At 32.8% G+C, this 27,979-nt stretch overlaps 3 protein-coding genes and 1 long non-coding RNA gene across 4 annotated transcripts; 3 read left to right on the top strand and 1 right to left on the bottom strand.

Annotated features, from left to right (window-relative positions):
• Positions 1-111: 111 nt before the first annotated feature.
• LOC130656852 (uncharacterized) lies at positions 112-19,301 on the top strand. The gene is made up of 14 exons (XM_057459795.1): positions 112-322; positions 7,739-8,015; positions 8,270-8,409; positions 8,766-8,863; positions 9,101-9,174; positions 10,408-10,486; positions 10,729-10,841; positions 15,508-15,625; positions 15,834-15,892; positions 16,527-16,590; positions 17,023-17,166; positions 17,769-17,899; positions 18,492-18,633; positions 18,874-19,301. Exons 2-14 carry the CDS (start codon positions 7,753-7,755, stop codon positions 18,922-18,924), a joined length of 1,476 nt encoding a protein of 491 aa, XP_057315778.1. The 5' UTR covers positions 112-322; positions 7,739-7,752; the 3' UTR covers positions 18,925-19,301.
• On the top strand, positions 6,420-6,986 carry LOC130657902 (dihydrofolate reductase-like). The gene has a single exon (XM_057460889.1). The coding sequence runs from the start codon at positions 6,420-6,422 to the stop codon at positions 6,984-6,986; it is 567 nt and encodes a 188-aa protein (XP_057316872.1).
• A 2,747-nt stretch (positions 19,302-22,048) lies between the features above and the next one.
• Positions 22,049-23,305, bottom strand: LOC130656858 (uncharacterized). Its single transcript, XM_057459799.1, has one exon. It carries the CDS (start codon positions 23,278-23,280, stop codon positions 22,135-22,137), a length of 1,146 nt encoding a protein of 381 aa, XP_057315782.1. The 5' UTR covers positions 23,281-23,305; the 3' UTR covers positions 22,049-22,134.
• Positions 23,306-23,366: 61 nt separating this feature from the next.
• On the top strand, positions 23,367-27,025 carry LOC130656860 (uncharacterized). The gene is made up of 2 exons (XR_008985013.1): positions 23,367-24,409; positions 26,287-27,025. It is a non-coding gene; the product is annotated as an uncharacterized LOC130656860 (long non-coding RNA).
• Positions 27,026-27,979: the final 954 nt, after the last annotated feature.

Here is a 27,979-nt window from a genome sequence, read left to right as displayed (position 1 = left end):
ATATTATACATAAATAAGTAAATATATAATATTATATTTTACGGTCTTCTTTTCAAAAATTTTATGTTTTAAAAATACTTTTCGTGAAGTTTTTACGTGAGGTCAATATTGACGTTTTAACCTGCCGTGTGCAAAACAAAAGCGGCGAACCTTTCATTTGCCATCATAAACTTTCCAAGAAATTAGCTATATGCCATATTCCATTCCAAAATATTGCATAAGGTTAAGCACAGAAGGTAAAATGTATTATACAAAGTTTGGGGTCTGTGCAGTGCTTTGTTTCTGCTAACTGGACAATACCAGGCTGTCAAGAAACTGGCGGGTAAGTAATAGACCTTTTTCAATGTTTACATTTTTCGCAGTAAGCCCTTTTGGCTTTAACAAATTCATGGCTGGCAAAAAGATGCGGACGCTAGGTAAAGTGAGGTTCTTTTCAGTCTGTCTCTTTGCACAAAGGTATGATTACAATTTTAGATAAATTTAGCTATGTCAATCAGAAGTTAATCATCTACACTCTCAATAATGTTCCTGCCTTGATTATGAACGCTGCCCAGATTATGTACGGTGGCTTGCCCTGTTTATAAACAGGACAGAAATACTAATCAGGACGCTGCTTATGTACGACAGTTAAAAAATATTATTTGGCAGTTATAAAACAAACATAATCGGGGCAGGCCTGCTAGTGTACAACACTTTTATATTATTTCTGTTAAGTTTTCGCGGAATGACAAAAAACCCTGATAGAATTGTTTGTAACTTTTTGCGTCAAAGAAGGTTCAAACGAAAATAAATACACAGAAAATATGAAATACGAAAAAAACACAACACTTAAATTTGAAATGAATAATAACTAAATAAATGTATACCAACTGTTCTTTCGGGTTTGTTTAACTTTCTTGAACTTCTTTAACAGAATCAAATTATTTGAAATTTGATAAAACGAAACTTTGTAACTTTTGTATTTGAAATTTGACTTAAACTTGTTATTTTGTCTTTTTAAGGGGGAATGAATCAGGAAACGCGAAAAAACTGCATATGTAAATTCTATAAATAAAAATAGCACACTTGAGACACGAACATAAAACACAAGTTAATTACGCAATACACCATAAAAGAACAATAAAACATGCTTGTAACATACATATTGAACACGAAACGAATGTATAGTATCATAACACGAAATCAACACAAATCCATTGTTAACTGTACAGTTTCTCACTTATAAAACAAACATAATGGGGGCCGATCGGCTTTTATTTCATTTGTGATAAGCAAATAGCCTTGGGGAAAGTTGTTGTTCTCAAATGAAACAAAATTTCGTAGAAACTAAGTTTGGGGATCCGCAAGTTTAATAATTTATGTCATCCTCAGAGTTCAATTCTCGGGAAAAATAAAAATAAGACCACCCATCCGCAAAATCTAGTTCCGTTAAATTTAGTTCCGTTAAATTTAGTTACTTCAAAGTATATGTTGTTGAAATGTACTCACAAGAAGAGTTTATACTAAGAATTACGCCAAGACTATTTTTGGTATGCCTTGTTAGTTTTCATTGGTCTTTTATCTCGCAGAGAAAAATTATGTTAAGACTTTTTTTTTCGCCATGCCTAGTTTTCAATGGTATTTTATCTTGCAAAGAAAAATTACGTCGTAAAAATGCCAATCACAGCGCCTACATGCAGCTATTATATCAGCGTTCATAAACCGGTCACCACGACATAATCCGGGCAAAAAACATAATGGCAGAACAATAATAGTTTAAAGCCTCAACAATGTTTCTGTAGAAAGAAATAGGCTAAAAAAGGGTGAGGGCTATTGCATTTGTTCGTCCATAAGAAAACTCTATTTATAATTTTTCAAAGCTTTTGCTTTTTCTACAACTAACATTAGAATTACAACCTTAGCTAGAGAATAAAAAGTTCCTTATTTAAGTCTTTTGGTCTTTTTTTAAGTTTTTTTAGTTCATGAAATAATTAAAGATTTAAATGTTTGTGGTTGTGATGTCATGATGGCTGTGACTTGTAATTACAGATTAGATCGTTATTATTAAACTTCAAAACTTTGCTTTTGGCCTAGACGTTATGGAGTTTGCTTCACAATCACAAGGTTTGTATATAGGTCACAGTGTGGTCACAGTGTGGACAATAATTACAGTCCAGTGAAAATTGGAAACACCAATATGGCGTTAAAATGATTGCAAAAACGAAGCCGTTTATAACCACTTCTAATTAAATTAAACCACTGTGGAAAATACTAAAATTTGCGTCTAAAGATCATGGAAAAAATTTCTGGGCTCTCAATTATCATGGACCAACAAGTGGGCTTCCAATCTCTAGTCTGCTATGAACTAGGAAAATATTACTGGGTTCTGATAACGTGACATGTATTATTTTCTACATAAAAAATAGCCCATGTAGTATTTAACAATAAGTTAACAATAACAATGACACCCTGGAAAGTTTTATGTGAAGATGATAACTATAGTGCACATGCAAACTTATATTTAAGATGTACTGTAAAATATGCTCACCATAAGAATTTTTACTTCCAAAATTGTGGATTTATTTTTACTGAGAACCTTGACATCATCCAGAGGACACAATTATTATAGTATATATAGTGTATTCCAACAATAATTTCAGGTTACAACAACCTCTAGGGTCAGCTCATAATAAATAGATAAAAAAAAACAAAACAAAAAAAACAACAACAGAAAATAAAAATAATTAAATAATAAACTCCCTGGACAAGAATGGAAGCTCGGTAAAGAACATGGATAAGATTTGAATAAACCTTATAGCAGCTACCTAAAAGCAATTGAACAAGGAGGCTTCTCAGTCAATTTGAGTAAATACATTTAAACTGCGATTTCGAATACATCTGTGTACCAGGCATGAAATAATATGATTTTAAATTTTTAATACTTTTTAAAATGTAATTGGTAAAATATTTAACTTTGCTTTTGATTATAAATAAAATTTAAAAAAAAAAAAAAATAATGATCGCAAAACAATCAAACAAACACAAACAAACAAGAAAAGAGTATGATAATAACAAAATTAGTGAGGTTAATCTCAAGAAAAAAAAAAGAAAAAAAAAATTGTTCAAACACCCCATTCACAAAGACACTCCTCCCTATCTAATATATGAAATTAGTAATATCCAGATCATAATAATATAATTGGTCTTTATAAGACATCATAATTTGTCTAGCTTCATTTTAAATTGATTCACTGTGTTACATGACACTGTGTCCTCAGGTAAAGAATTCCATAAAGTCACTACACGATTCATGAATGAGAACTTTCGCAAATCCAAGTTACAGCTTCTTTTAAAAAGTGCTTTATCGTGTCCTCTGGTGTTAGACAATTTTGGCAATAACAAGTTCTCAGTAACAGCTTCGTCATAAACATTATTAGTTATCTTGAATGTCTCAATCATATCTGCTCGATATCTTCTGTAGAATAATGAGGGAAGTTTCAGTAACCTGAGCCTTTCATCATATGTTAAATCCTTCATACCTGGGAGCATTTTCGTAGCTCTACGTTGTACGTTTTCCACAATCAACATGTCCTTTTTCAAGAATGTACACCATACTGTGTTAGCATAGTGGTCTGACAAGGGATGTGAACAACAAGACAAAGTTTTCATTATTCATATAGTCAAATGTCCTTTGAATCAAGCCCATAATCTGATTTGCTTTTTTAACCTTTGATGAAATGTGGTTTGAAAATGTTAGATGGTTATCTATTAATACACCAAGATCTTCTTCACAACTTGTATTTCTAAGGGCGGAACCATTCATAACGTAATTGCATGGACTTGATAGTCTATTTTTTGTAGTTATTCTCATTGCAACACATTTATCTGGATGAAATTTCAACAGGGTATTATTAGACCACTGCACTATACTATTTAGATCTTCTTGTAGTTTGCGAGAGTCCTCACTCGAAAATATTTCACGAAATAATTTATTATCATCAGCAAATAAGAATATATCCGAGTATTGAACTTCCTGTATTATGGTATTGATGTAAATCACAAACAAAATTGGTCCTAACACAGATTCCTGTGGAACCCCACTAATCACTTCAGCCCAGTCTGACTCTTCACCATTTATCCACCACGCGTTGGAATCGGTTTGATAGAAAGTCCTTGACCCACGATATAATGGAACAATCGACTTGATAAAACTGAAGTATTGCTATCAACCTATTGTGTGGTACTTTATCAAAGGCTTTCATAAAATCACAATAAATTACATCTACTGCTCTCCCTCTATCAAGAATCTCAGTCCACTTATCCAAAACTTTGATTAGCTGTAGTACTGTGGATTTTCCAGATATAAACCCATATTGCTTATTAGACAACAAACCATTATCTACCAAAAATTTCACAAGTGCATCTTTAATAAATGATTCAAGGATTTTATATAAAATTGATGTTAAACTTACAGGACGGTAGTTTGTTGGTAAGTTCTTGTCTCCTTTTTTGAATATAGCACTAATATTAGCATACTTCCATTTCTCAGGTACAGTTGCAGATCTCAAGGAATTGTTAAAAATTTCAGTTATTGCTGGCGTTAATACATCTGCAAGCTCTTTCAATACACGTGGATGCATATTGTCGGGTCCAGGGGACTTAGAAATATTGAGGTTACGTAACTTGTCATACACCATTTTTTCTGTTATGGTAATACTAAGACTATTCACAATGTTTGGTTTATTCTTTGGCGTCCAAGTCCCTGGTGGTTCTGATGTAAATACACTTGCAAAGAATTCTGATAAAGTGTCGGCTTTTTCTTTACTTGACTCAGCTAATTTACCATCAGTTCTTTTTAAACTGGGTATTTCTGATTTAGATTTGCGCTTGTTGTTAACATGTTTCCAGAACTGTTTTGGGTTTTTCTTAGCAGCTTTAGATATAGACTTTTCTGTGGCTTTAACACATTTTCTTGTTAAATTTCTGAGTTGATTGCTTATTTTATGGTATTCTAAATAATCCTGTCCATCCCTTGTTTGTAAATATTTTTTCCACAACTTATGCTTTTTTCTTAGTTTGGCTAATGCATTTCTGTCCAAAGGTGCTTTGTGTTTCTTTTGGCTATTTACTTTACTGCGAGGAATAAATTTATCACAAGCTTCCGTGAGAGTTTTTACTTAATATATCCCACTGCAGATTAACATCTGGTGTATATCATATCAATTCATTAAATCGCTCATCGAATAATTTTTCCATACTGGTATAATCACCTTCATGATATTGTGGAACAGATTTTTTCCTTATTTCATTCCTTATTTCCTTATAAAAAATAGACCTATTATTTTTTTCATCCAAACTAACCAAAACAACAAACATAGAGATTACTAAGAGAAGCAAGAATAACTAAAATATATGTTATTAAAATTATAACATTGTAAGTTAATAAAAGAAAAATTTTTAAAATAAAAGACCAAAAATTGACCAGAATAATAAATTATAATATTTTTCCGAAGTTTTCAGGTTTGCTATCTATAAATACTTCTCTTGTGATTATATTAATGTTTGCATCATGCAAGAATAGCACCTAAAATATCTGCTAGTTTTATTAATCAGTTTCAATTATGGCAAAGGCCACACCTCAAAATTATATTGTGGTCAATCCCATGTAAATAGACCATAGTCTATTTGGCCAGAAAGCGTACACTCTAGAACCAACCAACTTTCATGTCCCTGCTCAAGACAACTGACAAGGTGTATCTAAATAAAATACTACTATTTGTTTTTACATTTATAGTTACACAATGTCAATTTCAAACAGCATTCAAAAAACGCTACGTGACTCACAAGACTTCATTTGCACATCAAAAATATGAAACTTTGTTTATGGAGTTTTGGAAAATCAAGAAGCAGAATTGAAGCCCCAATATTAACTGGAATATCTTAAAAACATCCAGATCATTTTCCCCGGAAGGTGTTTCATGTCAGCTCTGCCAGGAGAAAAAAATACCAAATTGCAATCTACCCTGATAACAATCTGCTCAATAAAAGAACAGAAATTGTGGCAAAATGTAGACACAATCTTTTATTCTATATAATGTACAAAATATTATTTTTAAGGAAAGAATTACTTTAAAAAATTACTGCTATTTCCTGAAGCTAATAGAAGTGGTAAAATATCAAACTTTAGATTTGTAATAAAATTTGAATATAAAAGAAACAAACAAGTGGGTAAGACAAGCATGTTGCATTTCTTATTTCATTTTAAATTTGTCTTATTATCCAAGTCATTTTGTCATATTTTGTCATTTTGCAAATCACATTGATTTTTTAAACATTGTTACACTTTTTAGAGATTTCCAAGTTTGATAATATTTGTTATTATTTAGTGATAGCATTGCATTGCATATTTACAATATGTTACTTTTTTTAAAAAGCTCAGAATGTCAAAAAGTACATTGAAACTACATTGTATTGCTGCTATGGATGCAAAAAGAGGCATTGGAAAGAATAACAAGCTTCCATGGGATTTACCCAAAGAATTTAAATATTTTCAAAATATCACTACAAAAGTTGTTTCCCAAGAGAAACAAAATGCAGTAATAATGGGTAAAAGGACTTACCTCTCTATTCCAGAAAAATTTCGGCCTCTGAAAAAACGGTTGAACGTTGTGTTAAGTACAACACTATCAGCATCAGATCTTCCTGACAATGTTATCCTTCTACCTAATCTGGATGCAGCTGTCAAGTTTTTATCAAAACCAGAAATGTTGGAGAAAATCGAAAGTGTGTTTACCATTGGAGGCTATGGTGTTTATAAAGATACCATTAATTCTCCCAATTGTGGAAAAATTTATTTAACGGAAATAGAAAGTGATTTCCAATGTGATGTCTTTTTTCCAGAATTTGATAAAAGTGTTTTTAAAGATATCGCAGTTGATGGTGTATCACAGGAACAACAAGAAGAGAATGGTGTAAAGTATCGATACCATGTGTATGCCAAAGAATAACATATTTGTATATTCAAAACAACTATGTTTTGTGTTTATTTCAATTGTAAAAAAAATCACTTCATTTTCTGTCTACTCCATATGTATGCCTTATTTGCGACAAAGTATTTTTTTAAAAAAATAAAAAAGGAAGCTACATCATAACTATTTCCACCTTACTTATTTTATGGATTTGACAATTAGAGCAACGAAACTTAAATATACTACATTTTTCTGTTTACCTTATTTCTTAGAATAAAAAAATTTAGTAACACAAATTAGTTTTTCAATAAGTAAAAAAGTTAAATTTTTCGCTAGGTTAATTTACCCTTTCTAAATTTATGCATTTTTTGAAAAAATAAATTAACAGTATTTTATATAAGATAGCACAGCAGGTATATGGCAGAAACCGTTAGCAAACCACTTTCTTTGGTTATTTTGAAAAGTCCACTTGTATTTTTATAATTTGATGGATAGAACTTGATTGATCAAAAATGCTTTATTAATATACATCCTCTCTGTAGTGTTGCAATGTAGTCATATTTCTTGTGATGCATCACTTTTAATTGATATTTTAACTACCATTTTAATTCACAAAAATAGTGGGAAAATTTCAATGATAAGCAAAGTAGTGTGTTTATTTCTTTGTTCGCAGTGAAATTTAACATCACCCAAATTTTTGTTGCTAATATTCTTGTTATTTTAATCACTTAATAATCTTATCTCACTTTAAGGTTGTCTTCCTAAATTTTTCAATGTTGTTATTTTTTTAGATATTAATAAAAACATGAAAAAAATAATATTTCGATTCAGCATCGCTTTCATGTATGGCTTATGTGCTGATGCTATTGTTACCCAGCCCTGTACTGAGAGAGGACAAAATTGCACTTTGTGTTTAAGTGATGGGCAGTGTGGCTTTTGTGACTCATGCGGTGATCACTGTCATCTGTCAAATACAATGCACTCATGGGAAAATTGCACGAGCTGTGCTCAATGTATACCTGGTACTTTAATAGGACCAAAAAAAGGCCATACATGCAGGCATGAATGGTACGTAATAATTAACTCCTGAAACTCTAATCCTTAATAAAGTTTGTATGTTGATATTTCTCCTACAATCAATTTCTTACCAACATTTACTAACCTTATACTTATGGCTAGTGATATCTTTTTACTTTTTCTTTGACATGACAATTAAAATTATTTAATAATATTATGTTGTATGCAAACTTTAAGAAAATGTATTGATTCTTACTTTTAAAAAATCACATGCAATTTTGTAACTCTTTAGAATTTTCCTATAGGTACTACTATGAAAAATGTCCAGAAGTTGTAAGTGCTAAAAAAACTGTTTACGTTGGCATTGCTTTATATTTGATGAATTTGCATTCTGTTGACATGAAGGCTGGAACCTTCCATGCTGATTTTTATTTATATTTTAAAGGTAAGCACTTAAACAAATATTTTTTATGCATATATTTTTCTGTTCCTATTAATTTAAAGGCAAGAGTCTACATAAACGTGCTTGAACTGAGATGTTAAGCCTAGTCATGAACAATAAAACGGCTGCTCTTACTTTTTACTTAAAAAGACAAATCTACAGAAAGACTTTATATTTTTATTATTGTAACTTTGAGAACAAGTAAGTAGTGCATTATCTAAAAACAATTCTGTCCCTTCTGTTTGGTTTTAAAGATAATCAGACATTATTATTTTTGACTGGTCTGTTATATGCAATAACAAAATTTTATTTTAACTGTGTTTAATAAATATTTGATTGCTACATTTTCTCGATTTCAGTTCCGCCTGGCCAGACACTTTATACAAAGCAAAAATGTAAAAATGAGGGATTGAATGGGGCTTGTTTTGATTTAGTCAATGCTGCAGGATCAGCAGAGGTAATATCTTTAGAACCTTTGCTTAGTCGCTGTTAAGATCAACAAAATTTGCATATTTGGTCATAGGATAACTTTAATTTAAACTTTAACTTTAGATACATCAGCTGCATTAGTTTTGCATGCAGTATGTAGCTTAGTGCTGTAACATATCTGAAAAACCCAGAAACATTTTTATAAAACCAATCTTTAAAGGATGTATCTGAGTTGATTTAAGCCCTAATTTTATTACACCTACAGGTATCACTACACGAAGGCAAGTATTTCAGAGTGAAGGGAAAGTTTAACTTTGCAGCTGACTTGTCTAACTTTCCGTAAGTCTATTTTAATATGAACAATATACTAGCTACGCTGAGTTAATTAGTTGTTGTATGGGCTAGCCACCTAATGTTTTTCAAAAAAATCGAATGCGAAAGAGAACCTACTCTGAGTTGAGTAGTTGTTGTATGGTCTGACCACCTAATATTTTTCACGCAAATTGAATGCAAGAACCTATGCCGCGTTAGTTAGTTGTTGGCCACCAAATATTTTTCATACAAATCGAATGCAAAAGAACCTACGCCGAGTTGATTAGTGGTTGTATGAGCTAGCCACCCAATATTTATTTTGCAAAAGAACCTATGCTGAGCTGTTAGTTGTTAGCCTCCCAATACTTTTCATACAAATCGAATGCAAAAGAACAGAAAGTGTAGAAGGACAAACTGTTTGTTATTAAAAGATACGGAAGTTAATAATTTGATGAAATATATACAACTGAATTATCAAGACATTGATACAAGAAGGAAACAAGTGTTTAAAGGCTAATTTTTTTACTTTTGTTGCTGGTCAACTACATTAATCTTCATGAAGAGAAGAGGTTGTGGTGTGGTTAGTTTTAGAAACTAACTTCACAGTACAATTAAAATATATAGTTGAGAACTAATGTTGATGGAGTTTTCAGCATCATGGTAAATCATTTTCCAACCAAGAATCTACAATTACATCTTAAATATAAAAATGAGATGCAATTACTACTGTTTTTTTCAAGTTGGCACTCAACAATGACGTGACATGAATGCTAACGTGTTAGCAAAACAGAAAGGCAAATTTCAATGACAAAAAATTGAATTAGTAAGGTGTTGTTGACTTGAGCGTGATGTGTTATCTTTACATTGGTGCAGAGTTATTAAGACTTCACCTGTACAGTCGCTTTTGTTTTGGTCTTCGCTTACAATACTTTGTCTGACTTGTTTTGCATTTTTGAATAATTTTTCTCATCAGTGAGGTTTACTTCATTAAAGATTAGTAAATTTATACTATAAAAGCAGTTCTTTATGGCTCGGAACCTGGGGCATGTGTTTGCTTATTTTATCCAAACTTGCCTCAGTATCCTGTGGCAAACCGAGGGTAAGCATTCATCATTTTATAACTACCATGTATGGTCAAAATGCACCACATCACAGACTTATTTTCAGCACAGGTCTAGCTTAAGTTATATAGTTAGACTTTCAGTTAAATGTCTGTAACTGTTTTTTAAAGCATTGAATAGTTGTGTATTTTCTTTTTAGTTTCGACAACCAAACATTAAAGATTGAGATTCAGGACATGGAGATGACAGCAAAAGAACTGCGATGGAGACTACTAGAGGTGAGTCATGGGAGTTAACTATAATTTGCCCACACCATGTCCACTGTTAAAGTTTTTAATGAATGAGGGGAAAACAAGGAATTTTAAGCTTTGTTGCAACCTAAGGGGAAATCGGGCAATTCGAAACTGATGAGGAAAAAATCAGGAATTTTTGTCATTGACAATTTCTGAATCGGATAAATTTTGCATTGATTTTTTTCTTCCTCAGCATGGCTAAAGTTTTATTGCAATGTATTTTTTAGGGTGATGTAGATGATAATCGACCATTTAAATATAAAAGTGGTATTTCACCCACATTGAATTATACTGGTTGGGTGTTTGATTCATACTCATGGTCACAAATAGTATACGAAAGGTTGGTTTTATCAATAGTCTCTTTGAACACAATAGCTACAAGAGTTTGGCATGTGGCCCAGTGGCTGGGAATTCTTTTTGTAATCATTAGGAGGATTGTAGTAAGTGATAGCAAGCGCTGCCACAGGTACGGGACAACCAATCTCATGTAAGGAGATTTAATATACCAATGTCCATGTCTATCTATTCTATCCATTTGTAGATTGTAAACAAGAAGTGACCTCGAACGCTTAGGAGCCTGATTATTATTAAAGTTTAAATTTACAAAAAACTACTCTGCAGACTTTTTAATTTGGAGGCTAAAAATTTTCACTGAAATATTAAGGCAGTTTTTGGTCCAATTTTTTCCAGTTGAATTCTCTTCCCATACTGCTTCCTTTGCAGTTGCATAGTAAACAGCTAGTCACATTTTCTAACATTAGAATAATTATAAAAATGTCAACGTTGCAGTGAGTATAAAAAATGAGAAAAATGTCAGGAATTTTAAATTAAAAATATCAAAAAAATAGAAATCAGATGAAAATCAGGAGTTAATATTGATATATAAGAGCGAAAACTTTTATTTTACAATTTTGTTTTAGCTACCACTGAATACTGTAAAATCCCATCTCAACGCCCACTCAGATATAGGTGCACCCAAATAGGCACAGTACAATAGGCCCACTCTTATTATAATGTAAAATCTCAACTATGTTTTAAGCCCACCCGGTTTCGGCTTAAAATCAGGATGTGTTGTTGAAAGACTTCATGGAATAAGCATCCACCTGATACATTATGGTGTGTATTAAAATGTAGTCATTCAAATCTTTTGAGGGAAACAACATTAAGAGTATCATTGGTGTAAATTGATTTGTTTTTTTCCTCAACCCTAACCTTTTATTTGGGTTCACATAAAATGTTTTAGTGATTACGAATTGTTTGGCGAACTGTATGTAAATATTTAAAAAGATATTAAAAAAAAACTGTTGGATACAGCTACCATCTTCTTCTGTAACCTAGCCGTCTGTAATAAGATGAGATCAGGAATTTGAGTTTTGTTTATCTTTGAATTACAATGATGTACACAAGTTGTGTTTTGTTATCTCTTTATTGTAAATCCTGCTCCATCTGTATAGCAGATTTTACCGGCTGAACAAAAAAACGACGCAAGGAGCAATTTTTTTGCTGATTTCAGCAACCTGTAACACTGTAGTTTGGATATATTTTTAGCTTTTTAATGTTCAAACGAGACAGCTTTGCATAACAGAAAACAAAAAAAGTGATTGGCTATTATTTTAACCCTCCTTCATTTAGATTCGCCAGCCTTCCAATAAACTCTCCATTGTAGGCTCGAAATGATAGTTATCACTTTATTCAGTCACCAAACCTCTGAAATTTAATAAAGACCTAGGATGAGGAAATATGAAATGTAAAAAACTTCTCATGGGAAAATTTTTAGTGGGTGTAGTTTGTAAGAATAGTGAGGCTCGAAATTGGATAAATTCAAAATAAACGTGTTATTTTGAATGTGTAATTTGTTGAAGAGTTCTAAGGGGGTGGACTTTTTTAGTTTTTTACAATCATTGAGAGGAGTTACTTTTAATTTTACCTGACATTAATATCAATATATTAAGGTTCGAAATGGAAAATGTGTCATGAATATTGAAGCTTAGCGCAAAATTGAATGTTTTAAGAGAGAGGGCTCAGGGACAATTTAAAATACTCCGGAAAAAAATTTTGTTTACTTAGAATTGTTAGCTACTTTTGTTTATATAGAAGTCAAGTTTTAATTTACAAAGTTTTATGAATGTTCTAAAAAAGTGCTTATCAAACACCTTTTTTTAAAAAAAATAATAATAATTTGAAAATGTGTTTTACGTATAGTTTCAGTTATTGAATAATTTCGTCTTTATTCAAACGTGCTTTAAAATTCATAGCATTTTTCACAAATTTTAATTAAAAAATTAGTTCCCTTTTTGTTAACAATTATTTAAAAATCACTTCTAAGACATAAAAATGTTGATTTTCTACGAATCACGAGGCCGAAACAAAAATAGTTCGATTCTTATAAAAAAGTGATTATTCATTTCGAAAATGTATAAGAGGTTTTTGTAAAAAGTTTTACGTTTAAACTTGTTTTAAAGATGTTAGCAAAAAGTTATAGAAACAGTTCATGTGTGAGATAGAACTAAGGTAAACCTGTACTTTGTTTCCCAAATTTTGCAATGATGATGCATCGAGTTGGACCTAACCCGCGACGTCTTTTTTAGCCGGGCGATTGCTCTGCAGCTACTGTTCTGTTGTTGTTTTTCTAACACGTGCTGCACACAAGACAATGGTTACTATCTTAAGGGGTGGGATTGATGCAGAGAAAAAGTTTGCAGAACAAAATAATACGGAATTTATGTTTTCTTTAATTCTGCAATTTATTGAAAAGGAAAGGCTTATAAAATTAGTCAAACAAAATAAATAAACCCTTTTTTTATTATTAAATATAATATCTATTCCCTTTTTAATTTTACTTTACAAAGAACAACAGTTGTAACAGGACATTGTCCATGCTTGTTGTAAAAAAATAGCAGCCTGCTGCTTGCTTTATATAAATTTTATGTACACAAAACAAAATAACAAGAACTAGAATTCAAAATATACTCTTCAATTAAACTTGAACTTTAAAAGTTTTGTCATTCTTCGCACCAGGCTGTCATGTTAATTTATTTATCAACAAAGGATTCTATAAAAAGCAGTATCAACGGAACTATCAATATAAACTTGCTGCTTCTAAATTGTTTGTTTACGAGACTGGCTCTGTTTGTGCTTGTGGATTTTCTAAGCGCAGCATAAAATCCTTATGTTCGTCTGGTATCTCTTTTTTCAAATCAACCACTCGGTACCGATAGATTTCACGTCTCTCCACCATGAGCTCTATATCACCCTTTTCCGCACCTGCGATTTCGACTAAGTAATGATTATTCCAGGCGACGTTATTCGTATTTTTCGTGCTACTTGTGGTGCAGCCCATGTTGATGAATGGAAGCTTTTTACAGTTCTGCTGTTTGTCTTAACAATTCATGTCTATCATAATTTCTCAATCTGTGATTCGTTTTCTTCTGCTGGTTGATATTATCTTTTTTAGTGTTGTTGTTTTCGTCGCGCGTCTTCTTCTTCTTTTTTCTCCTTCTTTTTTTTTTCAATGCACTATTTGTTCTCCATTCTATTTATTGTCTTACTTTAAAAATAATTTCTAACTTGTTTTATTATAACTTTAAAAAGTTATATATCTTAAAAGATAAACAGCTGCACGAAGAAATATTATGCGACTTTTGTGTTGGAACGGAGTGATTTATTTACTTCACTCAGCCCTGCTGTCTGCTGAATTATTTATAGGCTTTGTTTTGGCTGTACATGCTTTATAATATGTTATGGACAATATGGTATATTCATTCAAGTGCTCATTTTGTTTTTTCATCATATTTATTAGTTTTATTCTTTACTGAAAGCTTTCCTGTGCGTGTTTTGAGTTAACTGTACAGTTTGCTTGTAATTGTTATGATGCTGATGTTCTGTGGGCTGTCTGATTTAAGGAAAGGAAGTCACCGCGCAATTCAAGTTGTTTTCAAAGAAGATTTTTTTGAAAAATGTCACGAATTTGTGAAATAAATTTTTTTTATTTAAAACAGCTCATTTTCATCCGAAATAAACGAGGGTTTCTGACTACGCACGAAAAAATATACACAAGATGACTCTCTTATTAGGAGACGTACCGATACACTCACTTTTTGTTTGTTAATTGAAGGTGTCCGTTTTTTTGGGTTGTCCATTTTTTGGGGTGTCCGTTTTTTTGGGTGTCAAGTTTTTGGGGTGTCCGTTAATGAGAGAGTCGACTGTATAATTTTTTTTCTAATCCATTAAGAATAAAATTCATCTTAAAGATTTTTACTAGAATTAATTTACACATGTTTGGTGACAAATTTTAGTTTACTGCATGTCTTCGTTATTTTCCCTAAATTAAATTCCCGTAAAATTTTTACATATTTGCACCCCTTGAACCCGTTCATACACTTTCGAATTTGTTCTGAGAAGAACTCGCAAAGAAACCTCATGCACGGTGTTTTTTACGTTGTAAAAAAACTTTTACATTGTGCTAAGTGGTTGCGTATTTGCCACTTGCTTTAGATCGTTTTGATAGGCTAATATCCACCAAATACATTACTGTTTGGAAGTTCCTTGAAATTTCACTTCTTTTTATAATTTGCTTATCTAATTTAATGTGAAAACGAAGTGTTTCTGGACACTATACCTTCTTAAATGTTCTTAAAAAACAAACCTTGATGATTAATTTGTGGCTATCATAATGGCGGCGCTCATCTACTAAGTATAAAAATTGCGACATTTACTTACTCTCGTATTGTACATAAGACTTAAAACACAAAATATTTTCTATTATTTTATCCAGTAACCGTGCGATCACATGTATTGTAGGTTTAGAGGGGGTTGTCCAACATGAAACAAGGTAGAATCCCAGTGCATAATGACACGGGCTAAAACTTTACGACTGAGGCATTTAAACTGGTACTCGAGCATTTCTACCGTTTCTAAGAGCTTGAAAATAGTTTATTCTACTAGCAGTAAAGTTCCCTGTTTTAGAAGTCTGCCAGCTTGATTCCCTTGATATTTTTATTGTCTAGATATAACCCCTTCCTGGATGAAGGTGTATCACGATATGCATTCAGGTTTCATATGGCGCGACCGAAAAGAGCAGCTTTTTTCAAGATCTTTCTTCCACCTCTTTTCATTGTTGTCGTTGTAAGTATACACAGAACATTTTGAAGCTCTTACTTGTAAGCTGTTTTGTATTTTATTGAAAATCAACTTTTCTGGATGTACTTAAAATTATCTCAAAGAAAAAAAAGCTAAAAGCAAAGGTGAAAGGTTGCGAATTTACAATCTGCGGAAATAGACTAATAAAAAGATTGGTGTGGAAGATTCTTGTAAGCGTTCGTTTTCTCTTTAGATTTGTTTTGCATTTGCCATTCCTCCTAGTGATGCCACCATGAGAGTTTGGATAGACGGGTGAGTCCAGAGGGTATGCTTTCTTGCATAGGAACTTACCTGTATGTCAGTCCCACCCAAGATATAGAACAAGTTAAAGAATATTGGGCTACGCGTGATTTTGTTGATAAAAAATCCGAAATATTTGCGAAAAAAAAAAATGTTATTTGTTCAATTTCTTTTATGCAATAAAAATAAATAAAATAAATAGAAAGTAAGTACATGATAGAATCCAATCTTTTTCAGTTTTCCCTTTATATTTTTAAAAAAATAATTAAACGAAATGAATATATAAAAATCATTCAACCATAAATAATTAATGTTAGTCGCTGTGCAGTTCACATTTTATTGTAAAGTAATTACCATACAAGTTGTTATGCCCAGTTAACTCTGTCTTGGCTTCTTCTCTTGCTTCTCACAACCTAAAACAAATGTGTAGAATCTTGGCTTCTTCTCTTTCCACAACCTAAAACAAATGCGTAGAACGAGGGGAAACTAGATGATACTCGAATACAGTGTTTTATGCTTTCTTTTAGTCGGGCCTTTCAATTAAGTGGTTTTTATACTGCAGATGTGTGGTATGCGAGAAGCAGTTATCCTGCATTAGTTCGCAAAAACATGAAATTTCAACTTTCAAATTTACTTCTCTCTCTAGTAACTTGTTGGTATCTTGTGTCATGTTTCATTCAACAATGAGTGAGCAAGCTCCTGATACACAGGTCAGTAATACCATCGCATCGCGATTGTAGTCAGAACCCTTATTTCTCGATTTTTTGTTGACAATTTTCAGGTCAACATTTCAATGTCTAAAGGTTGCTACTCCTTGTCAAAACTCCTCAATTCTGTTCAAGTAAAAGTAGATTTTTAAGTAATTTCTCCTCAAAACCCCTTAATTTTACTTTTGCAACCTGTATCATGCTTTTATTTTCAGATGGCATAAAAAAACTACACGCGTACATCCGGGTATAGTTCGTTCTTAACTCGTAGCATCACCTTTAAAATCTCCTGAAAAAAAAAAGGAAAATGTCCTCAAATGTCCTTATGAAAAGCATAAGGACATTTCTCTCGTAAAAAAGGTTAAAAATTCTCATCAAAGATCCTTAAATCTGACTTCACAAAAAGACTGGTAACGATGTTATCTTTGCATTTAGGACGCAACGTTGGCAGATATGTTCTTAGTTGGCGTGTATGGATTTATCTTCGTTTCGTTTATGGTCAGCATAATATTATTAAAACTTCAAAGAAAGAAATTGTTCCAAGCAGCAGAAACCTTCTATCGCTACGCAGAATGGATGGTGAGTTAGTGGGGAAACATGGGGAAACGCAACTAATCTTAAAGGCAACAACCAACAATTTTTCCCGATTAATAATTTTGCCTCGACCAGGTAGTTCGTTTTAAACGACTTATTTGTCACAGACTTGTTTCATGCAGCTTCAAATCGCAACTTAAATATTGTTTATAATTTTTTTAGGGGTTGTTGTACGTGTTCTCTTAAAAGTTTTGTGGTGAACTCTAATATTTGATTAAGTGAAACAATTTGTTACACTTGTATATGTGTGTGAATTCAGATGGCCAAAACAACATAAAAATAAGTAGAAAAAAAGGGGAATAACCTTACAATTGCTTAGTTTCTATATTAATACGACATTTTTAAATATACCTTTTTTAAATTTAACGTCGTAATAATATCTATCTCCAATGGGAAAAAAGAAACTACTTAGATTTTAATTTTAGAAGTTTCACAAAAAAGATTATGGGGACACAATTTTTTAAACCGTAACATTAGTCAAGCTAGAATTCACTTTAAATTTCTTTTTTACAATGAAATTACATTTCACATACGTGTGTCTGGATATTATATGCTATATACTTAACTATGCCGCCTTTCTTTTTTAGGTTTGGTTTACAGCGCCAACATATTTTCTTCTTTTGTATTATATTCGAATCTGTCTGTATCACACCCTTCTTATTGTACTTCTTCTTGCTTTCTCGGTTGCCGGTGGTATAAAAGCTTGCACGTATATCAGGTAATAATATCTCTCATATAATGTTAACGAAATCCTGTTATATCAATGTTGATGTGCTTATCTACACAATGCTACAAAGCTCGACGCTCAACACTCTTCTTAAATAATTTATGTTTCACAAGTGGGAACTAGGCTTTAAAGTAAATGTAATGAGCGCCTGGCACCTCGTTTGACAGGACGACCACACCCTGTTAAAATCTCCCAAATAAACTAAAACTGTTATTTTGTTTCATGGGACAAAAAATGTGCGTAAGTTCATCTTGCAACATTACTAATGGGTTATATTTACATAGTTACTGCAATTTGAAATGGGCGGCCTAAAATTTTGCCAAAATCTTCAAAACAATGGAATAGTTCTAACACCTTTGTAGGGTTTCTTTTTAAAATCTGACCCCGAAACCTTCGAAATTCTCCTAAAATTTTAAAGTATTAAATCTGTGGCCACCTTGTTTAAAGTTCTCCTTAAATCTCCAGCGATCATCCAATTAAAGTTGTTACATCTTATATGAAGTAGATTGGACACAACAAGCGTGGTTCTCATTACTTACCAATCTACGTTGGAATCTTTTCTACACCATAATGTTTTTAATAGGCCGGGCTGGTTTTCATTCCATGACGACACAAAGTCGCTCAACTCTCCAGATACTCTTGAAAATGTTGGCAGTGAGTTTTTAACCAGAGTGCCTAGACTACGAACAAAAAGTGTGTCAAAGAAAAGAAGCCAAACCTCTCAGGTGAGTATGAACAGGGCTTACAACGAAAACAAAACTAGGATTAGTTTTTTATGGTGAGTTTGACCATTATTTAGAGTTTTGAGTTTTATTTTTAAGGATTGATCTATAGAACTTTTTAAAGGGGGAAATATATTTATGAAAATGATGGATGATTCTAATCCTATAACACGTCTTATTTTCGCCTTATGTCTTTTTGTTGTGTCGTCGATGTTAGTAGTGATGTCAAATCTGATTTTTTAGTCACGCGGAATGAAAGATGAGGTTGGTCTGAAGAATCAAAAACGTACGTGACCGATGGTCATTAATTCTAGATGTCAATTTTCCCTTAAAAAAATCAGAATAAAAGAAGTAAAAAGAAAACAAGATTTATGTGAATATTTATTTATTAATTTATTTATTTATTTATGCAATTTTAAATTAGAATTTTTAGACACATTTTTAATTGGGAAAATGTAATTCGATGAATTTGTATGAACATTCAATAAACCTAAAGGATCATATTGTTATATGGATAAAAACAAACGCAGAATGTGGACCTTATCCAAATGTCTTTTTTCGAAACCTATCTAGTTATCCCTGGAATGATTTTAACTTTAGTATATTTTACCCCTTGTAATTTGTTTCACAGACTTTTACAAAACATGAAGGTATTCGAACCCATTATCTTATCGGTGGTTTTTAAATGAAACATAACTAACAAAAACGTAGCTGTTATGGTATACAGTTTTGCAGCTGCTGTGACATCATTAGGTCCTTAACCTCAATTTAGAGGTCGCTGCTGTGAATGTTAATGATTGTTGGTAGAACTACTGTGATTGTTAGTGATGATTGGTAGAACTGCTGTAAATGTTAGTGATGATTTGTAGAACTGTTGCAAATGTTAGTGATGATTGGTGGAACTGCTGTAAATGTTAGTGATGATTGGTAGAACTGCTGTAAATGTTAGTGATGATTGGTGGAACTGCTGTAAATGTTAGTGATGATTGGTGGAACTGCTGTGATTGTTAGTGATGATTGGTAGAACTGCTGTGATTGTTAGTGATGATTGGTGGAACTGCTGTGATTGTTAGTGATGATTGGTAGAACTGCTGTGATTGTTAGTGATGATTGGTAGAACTGTTGCAAATGTTAGTGATGATTGGTAGAACTGCTGTAAATGTTAGTGATGATTGGTGGAACTGCTGTGATTGTTAGTGATGATTGGTAGAACTGTTGCAAATGTTAGTGATGATTGGTAGAACTGCTGTAAATGTTAGTGATGATTGGTGGAACTGCTGTGATTGTTAGTGATGATTGGTAGAACTGTTGCAAATGTTAGTGATGATTGGTAGAACTGCTGTAAATGTTAGTGATGATTGGTGGAACTGCTGTGATTGTTAGTGATAATTGGTAGAACTGTTGCAAATGTTAGTGATGATTGGTAGAACTGCTGTAAATGTTAGTGATGATTGGTGGAACTGCTGTGATTGTTAGTGTTGATTGGTGGAACTGCTGTAAATGTTAGTGATGATTGGTAGAACTGCAAAATTGGTAGAACTGCTGTGATTGTTAGTGTTGATTGGTGGAACTGCGTGTGAATGCTAGTTATGGTTGGCAGAACTGATGTGAAAGTGGTTTTGATTTCAAAAATATGTTTCACAGAGGCAGGGAGATTTTCATTTATCCCGAAAATAAAGGCCGTCCTCAAAAAATTTTGAATAATGAAAAAAGAAATATTCCACTTATATAATTACCACAACCAGGATCTAAACACTGAAAATATTCCACCCGTCAGGGCAATCTTTGGTAACCCTTCGGGTTAACAACACTCATTGCTCCAGCCTACACCCCGCCCAAACGCAAAAAAAAACTTTGTTTCCCACGGGTCTGCTACACTAGGCGGAGAAATCTATGTGAGGGCAAGATACATGGTATATTTTCTGCTTTTAAAAAATTGTCGCGATATAATTTTGCGGAAAACATGATTTTTTTATAAACAACATCTCAATGTTGCTTAAAAGTTAATCCAATTCATTCACGTGTTTGCTTGCTCAATTAGGCTGGTACGTCAATGAAAATCAATCATCTATTTTAATCACAAAACTTATTGCTATGTTATAAGCCTATTTGTCTTTCTGATTTATTCGGTCCAGGCTGGCCTTTTTGAGAAATTTTAGACTAATCTTGCTTGCAAAGATTGCGTATGAAAGAAAAAGCGTGTAAAGCGATTAACGGACAGGTATGTTGTATTTTGCAGAACAGAATAGTTTTTCGTGGGAATTCATCACTGGAAATATTTTTGTATTTTTTTTTTTATATTTTTTGTGTACATCAGTGCCAATGAAAATTATTGGGATTAAATTCATGGAAATTATTACTTCCAGCAAAATTTTGAATTCTATTTTTTCGAAAAACGACATTCTCAAGCCCAGAACTCTTTCGAGGTTTATCTCAAGAGCTCTGTGGACGAGTATGGAAAAACGATATACACCGATCTTTTCCTTCTGTTTTACTGAGCGCCATATATGATGGGTACGTGAATTTCAACTTCAGCAGTCTTCGTTTTATGAGTCCTAGTCCCACGAGCTTTAAAACTGTACGGAAAATATTCAAAAAATATAGAGGACTTAGTAGAAATAACCCATATTTTTAATGATTCCTAAACGTGACACCCGCAACCATATGCGTAGATTATGATGTTCTTTTTTGCAAATCAGTCGTTTTCAATTTTTCACGAGGACTAAATTGCGCGATAACGGCGAAAATTTTTCCTTAAAGAATTTTTGACAGAGCTTGTTTTTGCAATTGAGAGACCTGAAATAAAAATATTTGCGGAACAAAATTTTGTGATTAGGTTTTTTACGCAAAAGTTATTTTTGCGTTCTCACTAAGTTTTTTTACTACAAGTACTCTAATTTTTCCTGCAAAAAGTGTAATTACTTACGCAAAAATAAACTATGCAAAGATATGTTCCACTAATTCTTTCCTGAAGGTAATGATATCCTAACTAATTTTGGAAAAAATTGCAAACATGAAATGTCACTTACTTCAAGTGGGCAAACTTGTGTTTCATGTACAGGGATGTAATCCAGAAATCTAAAACAGTGCTGTTAAATCACCTAACTGGTTAGAGAAATTAATGAAAGCTAATCCTTTAAAACTTGTATGAAATAGGTCCAATATTTTAAGTAAATGTAGTTGGATTACAGACTGGCAATTACATTGTATTTTGTTTTATTATTTTACGCTCCCATACACCATCCCCAATTTGAAAAGAATCAGGATTTTCATGAACAAGTTGGCATTTACCTCAGCAAGTGCCATGTGAATTAACATGACTGAACTAAGAAGATTCTGAGCTTACTGTGACAGAATAATAATAATAATAATAATAATAATAATAATAATTATTATTATGAGCATGGTAAGCAACTTGAAAAAAAAAAACAGCAAATTTTTTTTAAATTTTTAGAAAGAAATACTTAAAAGATACACTGCAAGATAACTCGTCACTCATCCACATCACTCATTTACTAATCCAAGAGCTTTTACTTTTATATTGCATCCATCAATTTCATATGAATCTTCTTGTGATGCTGAAATAGCTCCATCTTTATCTTCAAAGAAAACAATTGCCAGTCCTCTTTGCAAGCCTGTTTCTCTATCACGTAAAATCGAGACGTCTTTGACTGGTGCAATTTCGTTAAAAAAATTCTGGATTTTGTTTTCATCAAAACTTTCACCGATTCCTTCTAAAAGAATTTTCCTGCATCGATCTCTTCGTTGCAATCTGGTCTTCTTATTAACTTTTGACACAGTCACAGATTGTTGCTGTAAAGTATGTTCCTTTTCATGAAGCGACGTTACATCAGAAGCGGAATCGAAAACAATAAACGCATAATTTCTTGGATATTCAGATATCTGTCCCATATCTTTTCTTTCAGTCATTGAATTTAATACTAAATTAACCAAGGCAACATTACCAAACGAACTAAAATATTTATTTATTTCATTCACTGTTATTGTGCATGGTAATTTATCAACAATAAAAGTTCGGTCATTTTCCAAATTTTGCCTACTTTTAGATTGTGCTTTAATTTCAATGGTTTTGTCACCCAAAGTTAAAGAACCTGCAGTTAGTGCCTTACTGAGACCTTCAGCACTGGCAAAATCAACAAAAGCATATCTGTAAGCTTCAGTATTATCTGGGTTTGATTCATAAAGACTTCTCAGGGGTACTCGTACAGATTTTATTTCTCCAAATTGAGATAAAACAGATGAAATTTTATCAAAGTCAAGAGCATAGCCTCCAACAAATGCAGAATTATGATTCTTTCTTGCTACTTGACTAATTGGGGATGGCCATTTTCTTTCCATTCCAGTTTCGCAATCATCATCTTGTATATCATTTGAAGCTTCATCAGCCAATGCTTCAAACGATTCAGTTGAAAACAACGCAGACGATACTGTTGTCAAACCAATACCTTTTAGGTCATATTTATTTACAGGAAGTGCACCCATATCATTTAAGCGTCGAGATATTTTTAGATTGCACTGAACTAGTGCTGGTAAAGCGAGAGAAGTGAGTCTTTTTTGATGTAGTCTTCCAATATTAATGCTTTTGCAACCAAGAGAAGACAAAATGCGTGCACCACGAAAAGTAGCCATCTTGAAAATGTTTCGGAAAAAAGGCATGGGAAAAAGAAACCCGGTACGCGGAAATTTGCGGAGCTTTTATTAAAAAAGTAGGCGTGGGTGAGTTGTATCGTTTTTTTTACCGGCGGCAGCGGTGGCGATGGCCGGAACCTTATGGGAAACACAAAAGTCACCTAGTTGACTATGAATCTTTCGCAGGTTTTGATTTTTTAAAAGTAATTTATTTACGGCCCTTGTTTTTTATCAACCTAAATAAGAAAGAGACAATAGGAAGTGAAATGAGGTTGTTGTGTACATTCGTAATTTTCCGTGTGTAAAGTTGTTTGGGAGTCTAAACTTTTACCTGTCATCAGCGGCTTATTTCCTAAAATGGCAGGGATTACTTTTTGAAAACATAACTTTGACAAAAGAGAAACAGCAAGACATCCGATAACAGTTACCGTAAGTCTACCGTGGCTAATCTACACAATTTGCTTGCTAAACAAAATCTTTCTTCACGAGGACAATTTTTAATTGATTTAAACCAACATCGTCCCCAGGACCTCTTTTCGATTTTTGATATATGGGGTCCCTGGGACGAGGTTGACATTTTACTGGTCAATTAGTAGATTCTGGCCCCGAAATTGTTTAATAATACACTGTAGCTGATTAAAACAGCGTATGTATTCCCTGATTATCTCACGGTCATTTACGGCAGGAAAAAAAGTGTGCGCATGCGCCATTATTTGTTATCAAATTTTCTGCCGCAAGCGATTCATAATGGCCACCATCGCAAGTGCTTCTAATTTCCCTTAAAAACAAATGTTTTTTGAGCCTCTGCGGTAGAGATCATCCCCTAAAAGGATTTTATTTTAGTAGAGCAGGCCTTGGACTATACAAAAACTCTAGATTCGACTACCCGAACACTTTCACTTTTGTTGGGAGGAGACAGAAAGAATAGCAATGTTTTGATTATAAAATTTTATAAGTTGGTGGAAAATGAAGATATTTGCTTTCCAACGCAAAGTCATGCTTTCAGATATGTTTTTCCTGAAAGCTGATAGCCTGTTTTATCAAATAAAACCAGTGGTTTGTGGCTGCCACTTTTTTTCTGAAAGAAATTGGTCCTCGGAAATGACCTTTCACAAGACTTCATAAATCGGTAAATATCATTATTTTAAATGAGAATTGCGCACTCAATAAGATAAATATAAGCAATAAACCAGTGTTAGATGTGAAAAATGTTGCTTGTGGCTACCCCCTAACTTTTCAGTCAGGGTAAACACTTAATTAGGCGACGGTAGGCTAATTAGGGCATACCACCTATTTACGCGACTCATTGTAGCCTAGTTAGACCATATGTAACCTAGTTAAGACATTGCAATGTTCAATGGCTTTTCACACATTCCTAAGAAAAAATAGCAAAAACACTTTGTTCAGAATGGATAGTGTATGCAACCATGATTCCAAAATTGTCACTCGTGCCTTGATATGCTCGCGCAAGTAAGAATTATGTTAAAATGAAATATTACATGTCGCCTATTTAGGTGACGATAGTAAAATATATACGCAATAATTTAATGAAGATATTCTTTCACAAAAAACGCAAAAAAAAAAATTGTTTTTTTTTAAGATGGATGTGGTAACAATTTGTTTTGTAACGTTTCTTTTTTATTTATCCTGTTTTAGCAATGTTAAAATCTTAGTCAAACAATACCACATTTTCATCCCCCATATTTTTTTTCCTGTGGCGTAAATGGCTGAAATCCATTATTTAAAACAACAAATATTGCCACACAAGGTTTGGGCCATAAGTTGCCAATGCGCAATGCAAATAACACGATAATTAGTCAAAATTGTCTGCGATTTGATTCACATAAAAATTGTAGTGCGAAACGCAATGATTTCGACGTATTTACAACAGAAAGTTTTCGTTCGCCTAGTTAGACTACGGTTAGCGTAATTAAACTACATCATGTCGCCTAACTAAATGACTCGCCTAATTAGGTCATGTCGTCTAATTAGGTGTTTACCCTGACTGTTTCACAGTCACCCGAAAGGGGTTAGGGTTTATTAATAGTTCTGCTAAAAATAATTTTTCATAGCGAAGGTTTGTTTGTTAATGAAAAATCTCATACAAAAAGAAATCGATAATATTTTTCTATAATATGTATATAATTAACAAAACAACAAGTAACACTAAACCAGAGATGCTCCTGTGCATTTATTTGGACAGCATATCTGTTCGTACCCTGGAAAAAATTTTTGACTTATATAATTGAGGCTTATGCCGAGTTTGTGGTGTCTGATAAATCATGAAAAATTTATGTTTATCTCGCCGGAAAAAAGTCAGGGGTTTCACAGGAATATGTTAAACATTAACTCACATGTCTGTACATTTTTATGCACACTTTGCTATCATTTTACATGCTTTTTTATGAGAGCCTCAGGTTTTTTTAAAAGATAAGAGCTTTTTGTAGGCCCCGCCATCTGCTCAATCATTGTTTTCCAAACCTAGAATCACCCAGAACCAGCTGGAATCAGTCAGAATGACCCCTAGGTCATTCTGACTGATTCCAGACCAAATTAACACGAACAGTCACTTGAAAAAAATATAAACAACTAGGAAAAAACGCTGGTGTAAATAGTGCGTTAATAATTGGCTCCGTATCGAACGTGTATTCCATAGACTTTAAAGGGAAAGACTCATGTTAGGTAGAAGACCTTCCAAGCCAACATTAAGAAATTGAAAAGGAGGACATTTAGTAAGAAGTTGGGAATTATGAAACTTTTTTTGTACAAAAAAATACATTTTATAATTGAGACTTGAAAAAGAAACTTTTTGTTTTCGGGAAGTCGGCTGTACGAGGTTTGTACCCGGGGTCCATTGAACGTTGACGGCTGGTCTGTTAAATTATTAAATTATAAAAGATTGAAAACGATTGCCACACATTGGACATGCATGCGTTTTCGTGGTTTTGGGTGGTTCTGGGTGATTCTGGTAGCTTATATTGTATTTTCTGTTTTTTCACATTTTAGGGCACCAGTCCCAAATTGTTCTATGATACAAAACATGTTGGCACGATTTCATTGAAGTAATTTTGACCCAATAATTCACAATTTCAAGCGTCATTCAAACGTGATTTGCATGTGAAGATTTGTTGACAGAAGCGGTTAAAAAAATGATGGAACAATGATGAAACAGAAGATCTTGCTGATTTGCTCGATTACCACTTTTTGTTGGATGCGTTTGAAATAAGAATATATTCGTGAAATCCAGATTATGAATTGAAATAAAAAATACTTGTAATAGCCTAATTTGTAAAGTATTTTTATATAATTCAGATTGACTTTCGTGGTGAAAAATCTCACAATTAGGGAATGGTCTAGGCTGAAATGTCTGTGTAAATGGTTAGCTTTTTCGTTTAACATATATATAGCTATATAACTGTACAATTTTTTTCATTTGCAATCATTTGCTAGTCTAACAACAACAACAATAATGATAAATATTTAAAGTGTTTCTAGCCCAGAAAATCACAAAAACCTATTGTTAGTGGATTATTTCCATTGGGGTCCACTGAGTCTGAGTGAAGCTAGCTTTCTCACATTTACGTTTAGTTTTAGCAGGCTTCTAGATAGAGAAAACTAATCAAGACCAACCTTTAGCTAAGGTTACAGATCAGATGAATTATTTTTTTTTCCTTTTAAAATTTAATTTTAGTAGTATAATATCGTTTGTTCTTTGTTTATTAGCGTCTATTTTACATTTCTAATAGTTGTCAACCATTTTTTTTTTTGTGAAAACGAAAGTGAAATGTATGGTGTAGAAAAGCTCAAAATTTTAGTAGTAAAAAAAGTGGCAGCTACTACCTAATACGATAGAACGCTCGATAAGGGATACATGCAAACAGGAAAAGTAATTTTTAGGCAAAACCTTGCGTCAGAATGTTGTACAAGAGTGCTCCTGTACTGGTAAATTGTGAACTAGCCATCCGGGCTTTTGTGGACCTTGCCGTCTGTTTAGGCTGCCCCGGGTAGCAACCAAAGGCGAAATAGTAGTCTATGGTCATCCTTCTTTAGTTTTAAAAGAAAAAAATGTTAAATTTTCTTTTATTGGGCAACTAAAACAAGATAATAGAGAGTGAGGTCAATATCGATGACGTCATAATCTTATGCCGTAGGCGCTTTTTTAAAAAAAATTTTTGGCGCATGCGCACACTTTTTTTCCTTAAAATCGCGGTTTTGAATGCTGGTCAATGTGATTGTTATAACTTTTCCTGACTTTACACATGCTTTAGTCTACACCCCACCTTATGAAGCTCGATCAATGGTTTTAAAACCTTGACTAGGACGTTTCAAAGCTACACTCTTAACCCTATTTCGCCCCGACGGTTTTTTTATTAACTCCTTACTGTTATGTTTACTGAGTTTTAATATTTATCTATTAGACACCTGAACACCCCTAAAAATCTCTATGAAATCCTTCTAATGGGGAAAATTTAATAACTCCTGTTAGGATTATCTTTAGAACTTGAAACTTTCAACACAACTTTGATTTATTAAGAAGAATCATTTTGCATAATTTGGACACGTGATTAATCCGATTTCCTGATTTTGTCGGATTTTACCCGAAAATTTGAAAAAACCGGATTTTTGGCACTTTTTATGCGATCCACGTAAAAACCGGAAAATATGTTAAGTAACTTTTACTTAGCTTTCAGAAACTTCA

Source organism: Hydractinia symbiolongicarpus, chromosome 9, assembly GCF_029227915.1.
Source record: "Hydractinia symbiolongicarpus strain clone_291-10 chromosome 9, HSymV2.1, whole genome shotgun sequence".
In the NCBI taxonomy this organism is placed as follows: Eukaryota; Metazoa; Cnidaria; class Hydrozoa; order Anthoathecata; family Hydractiniidae; genus Hydractinia; species Hydractinia symbiolongicarpus.
This window is presented reverse-complemented; position numbering and strand designations above follow the sequence as displayed.

Bases quoted from the DNA above. Each gene is read 5' to 3' on its own strand.
- LOC130657902 (XM_057460889.1), top strand. From the start codon at position 6,420: ATGTCAAAAAGTACATTGAAACTACATTGTATTGCTGCTATGGATGCA.
- LOC130656858 (XM_057459799.1), bottom strand. From the start codon at position 23,280: ATGGCTACTTTTCGTGGTGCACGCATTTTGTCTTCTCTTGGTTGCAAA.
- LOC130656852 (XM_057459795.1), top strand. From the start codon at position 7,753: ATGAAAAAAATAATATTTCGATTCAGCATCGCTTTCATGTATGGCTTA. The intron at 9,175-10,407 runs GTAAGTCTATTT...TTTTCTTTTTAG, and splicing joins GCTGACTTGTCTAACTTTCC to TTTCGACAACCAAACATTAA. The intron at 10,842-15,507 runs GTTGGTTTTATC...TTTATTGTCTAG, and splicing joins TCACAAATAGTATACGAAAG to ATATAACCCCTTCCTGGATG.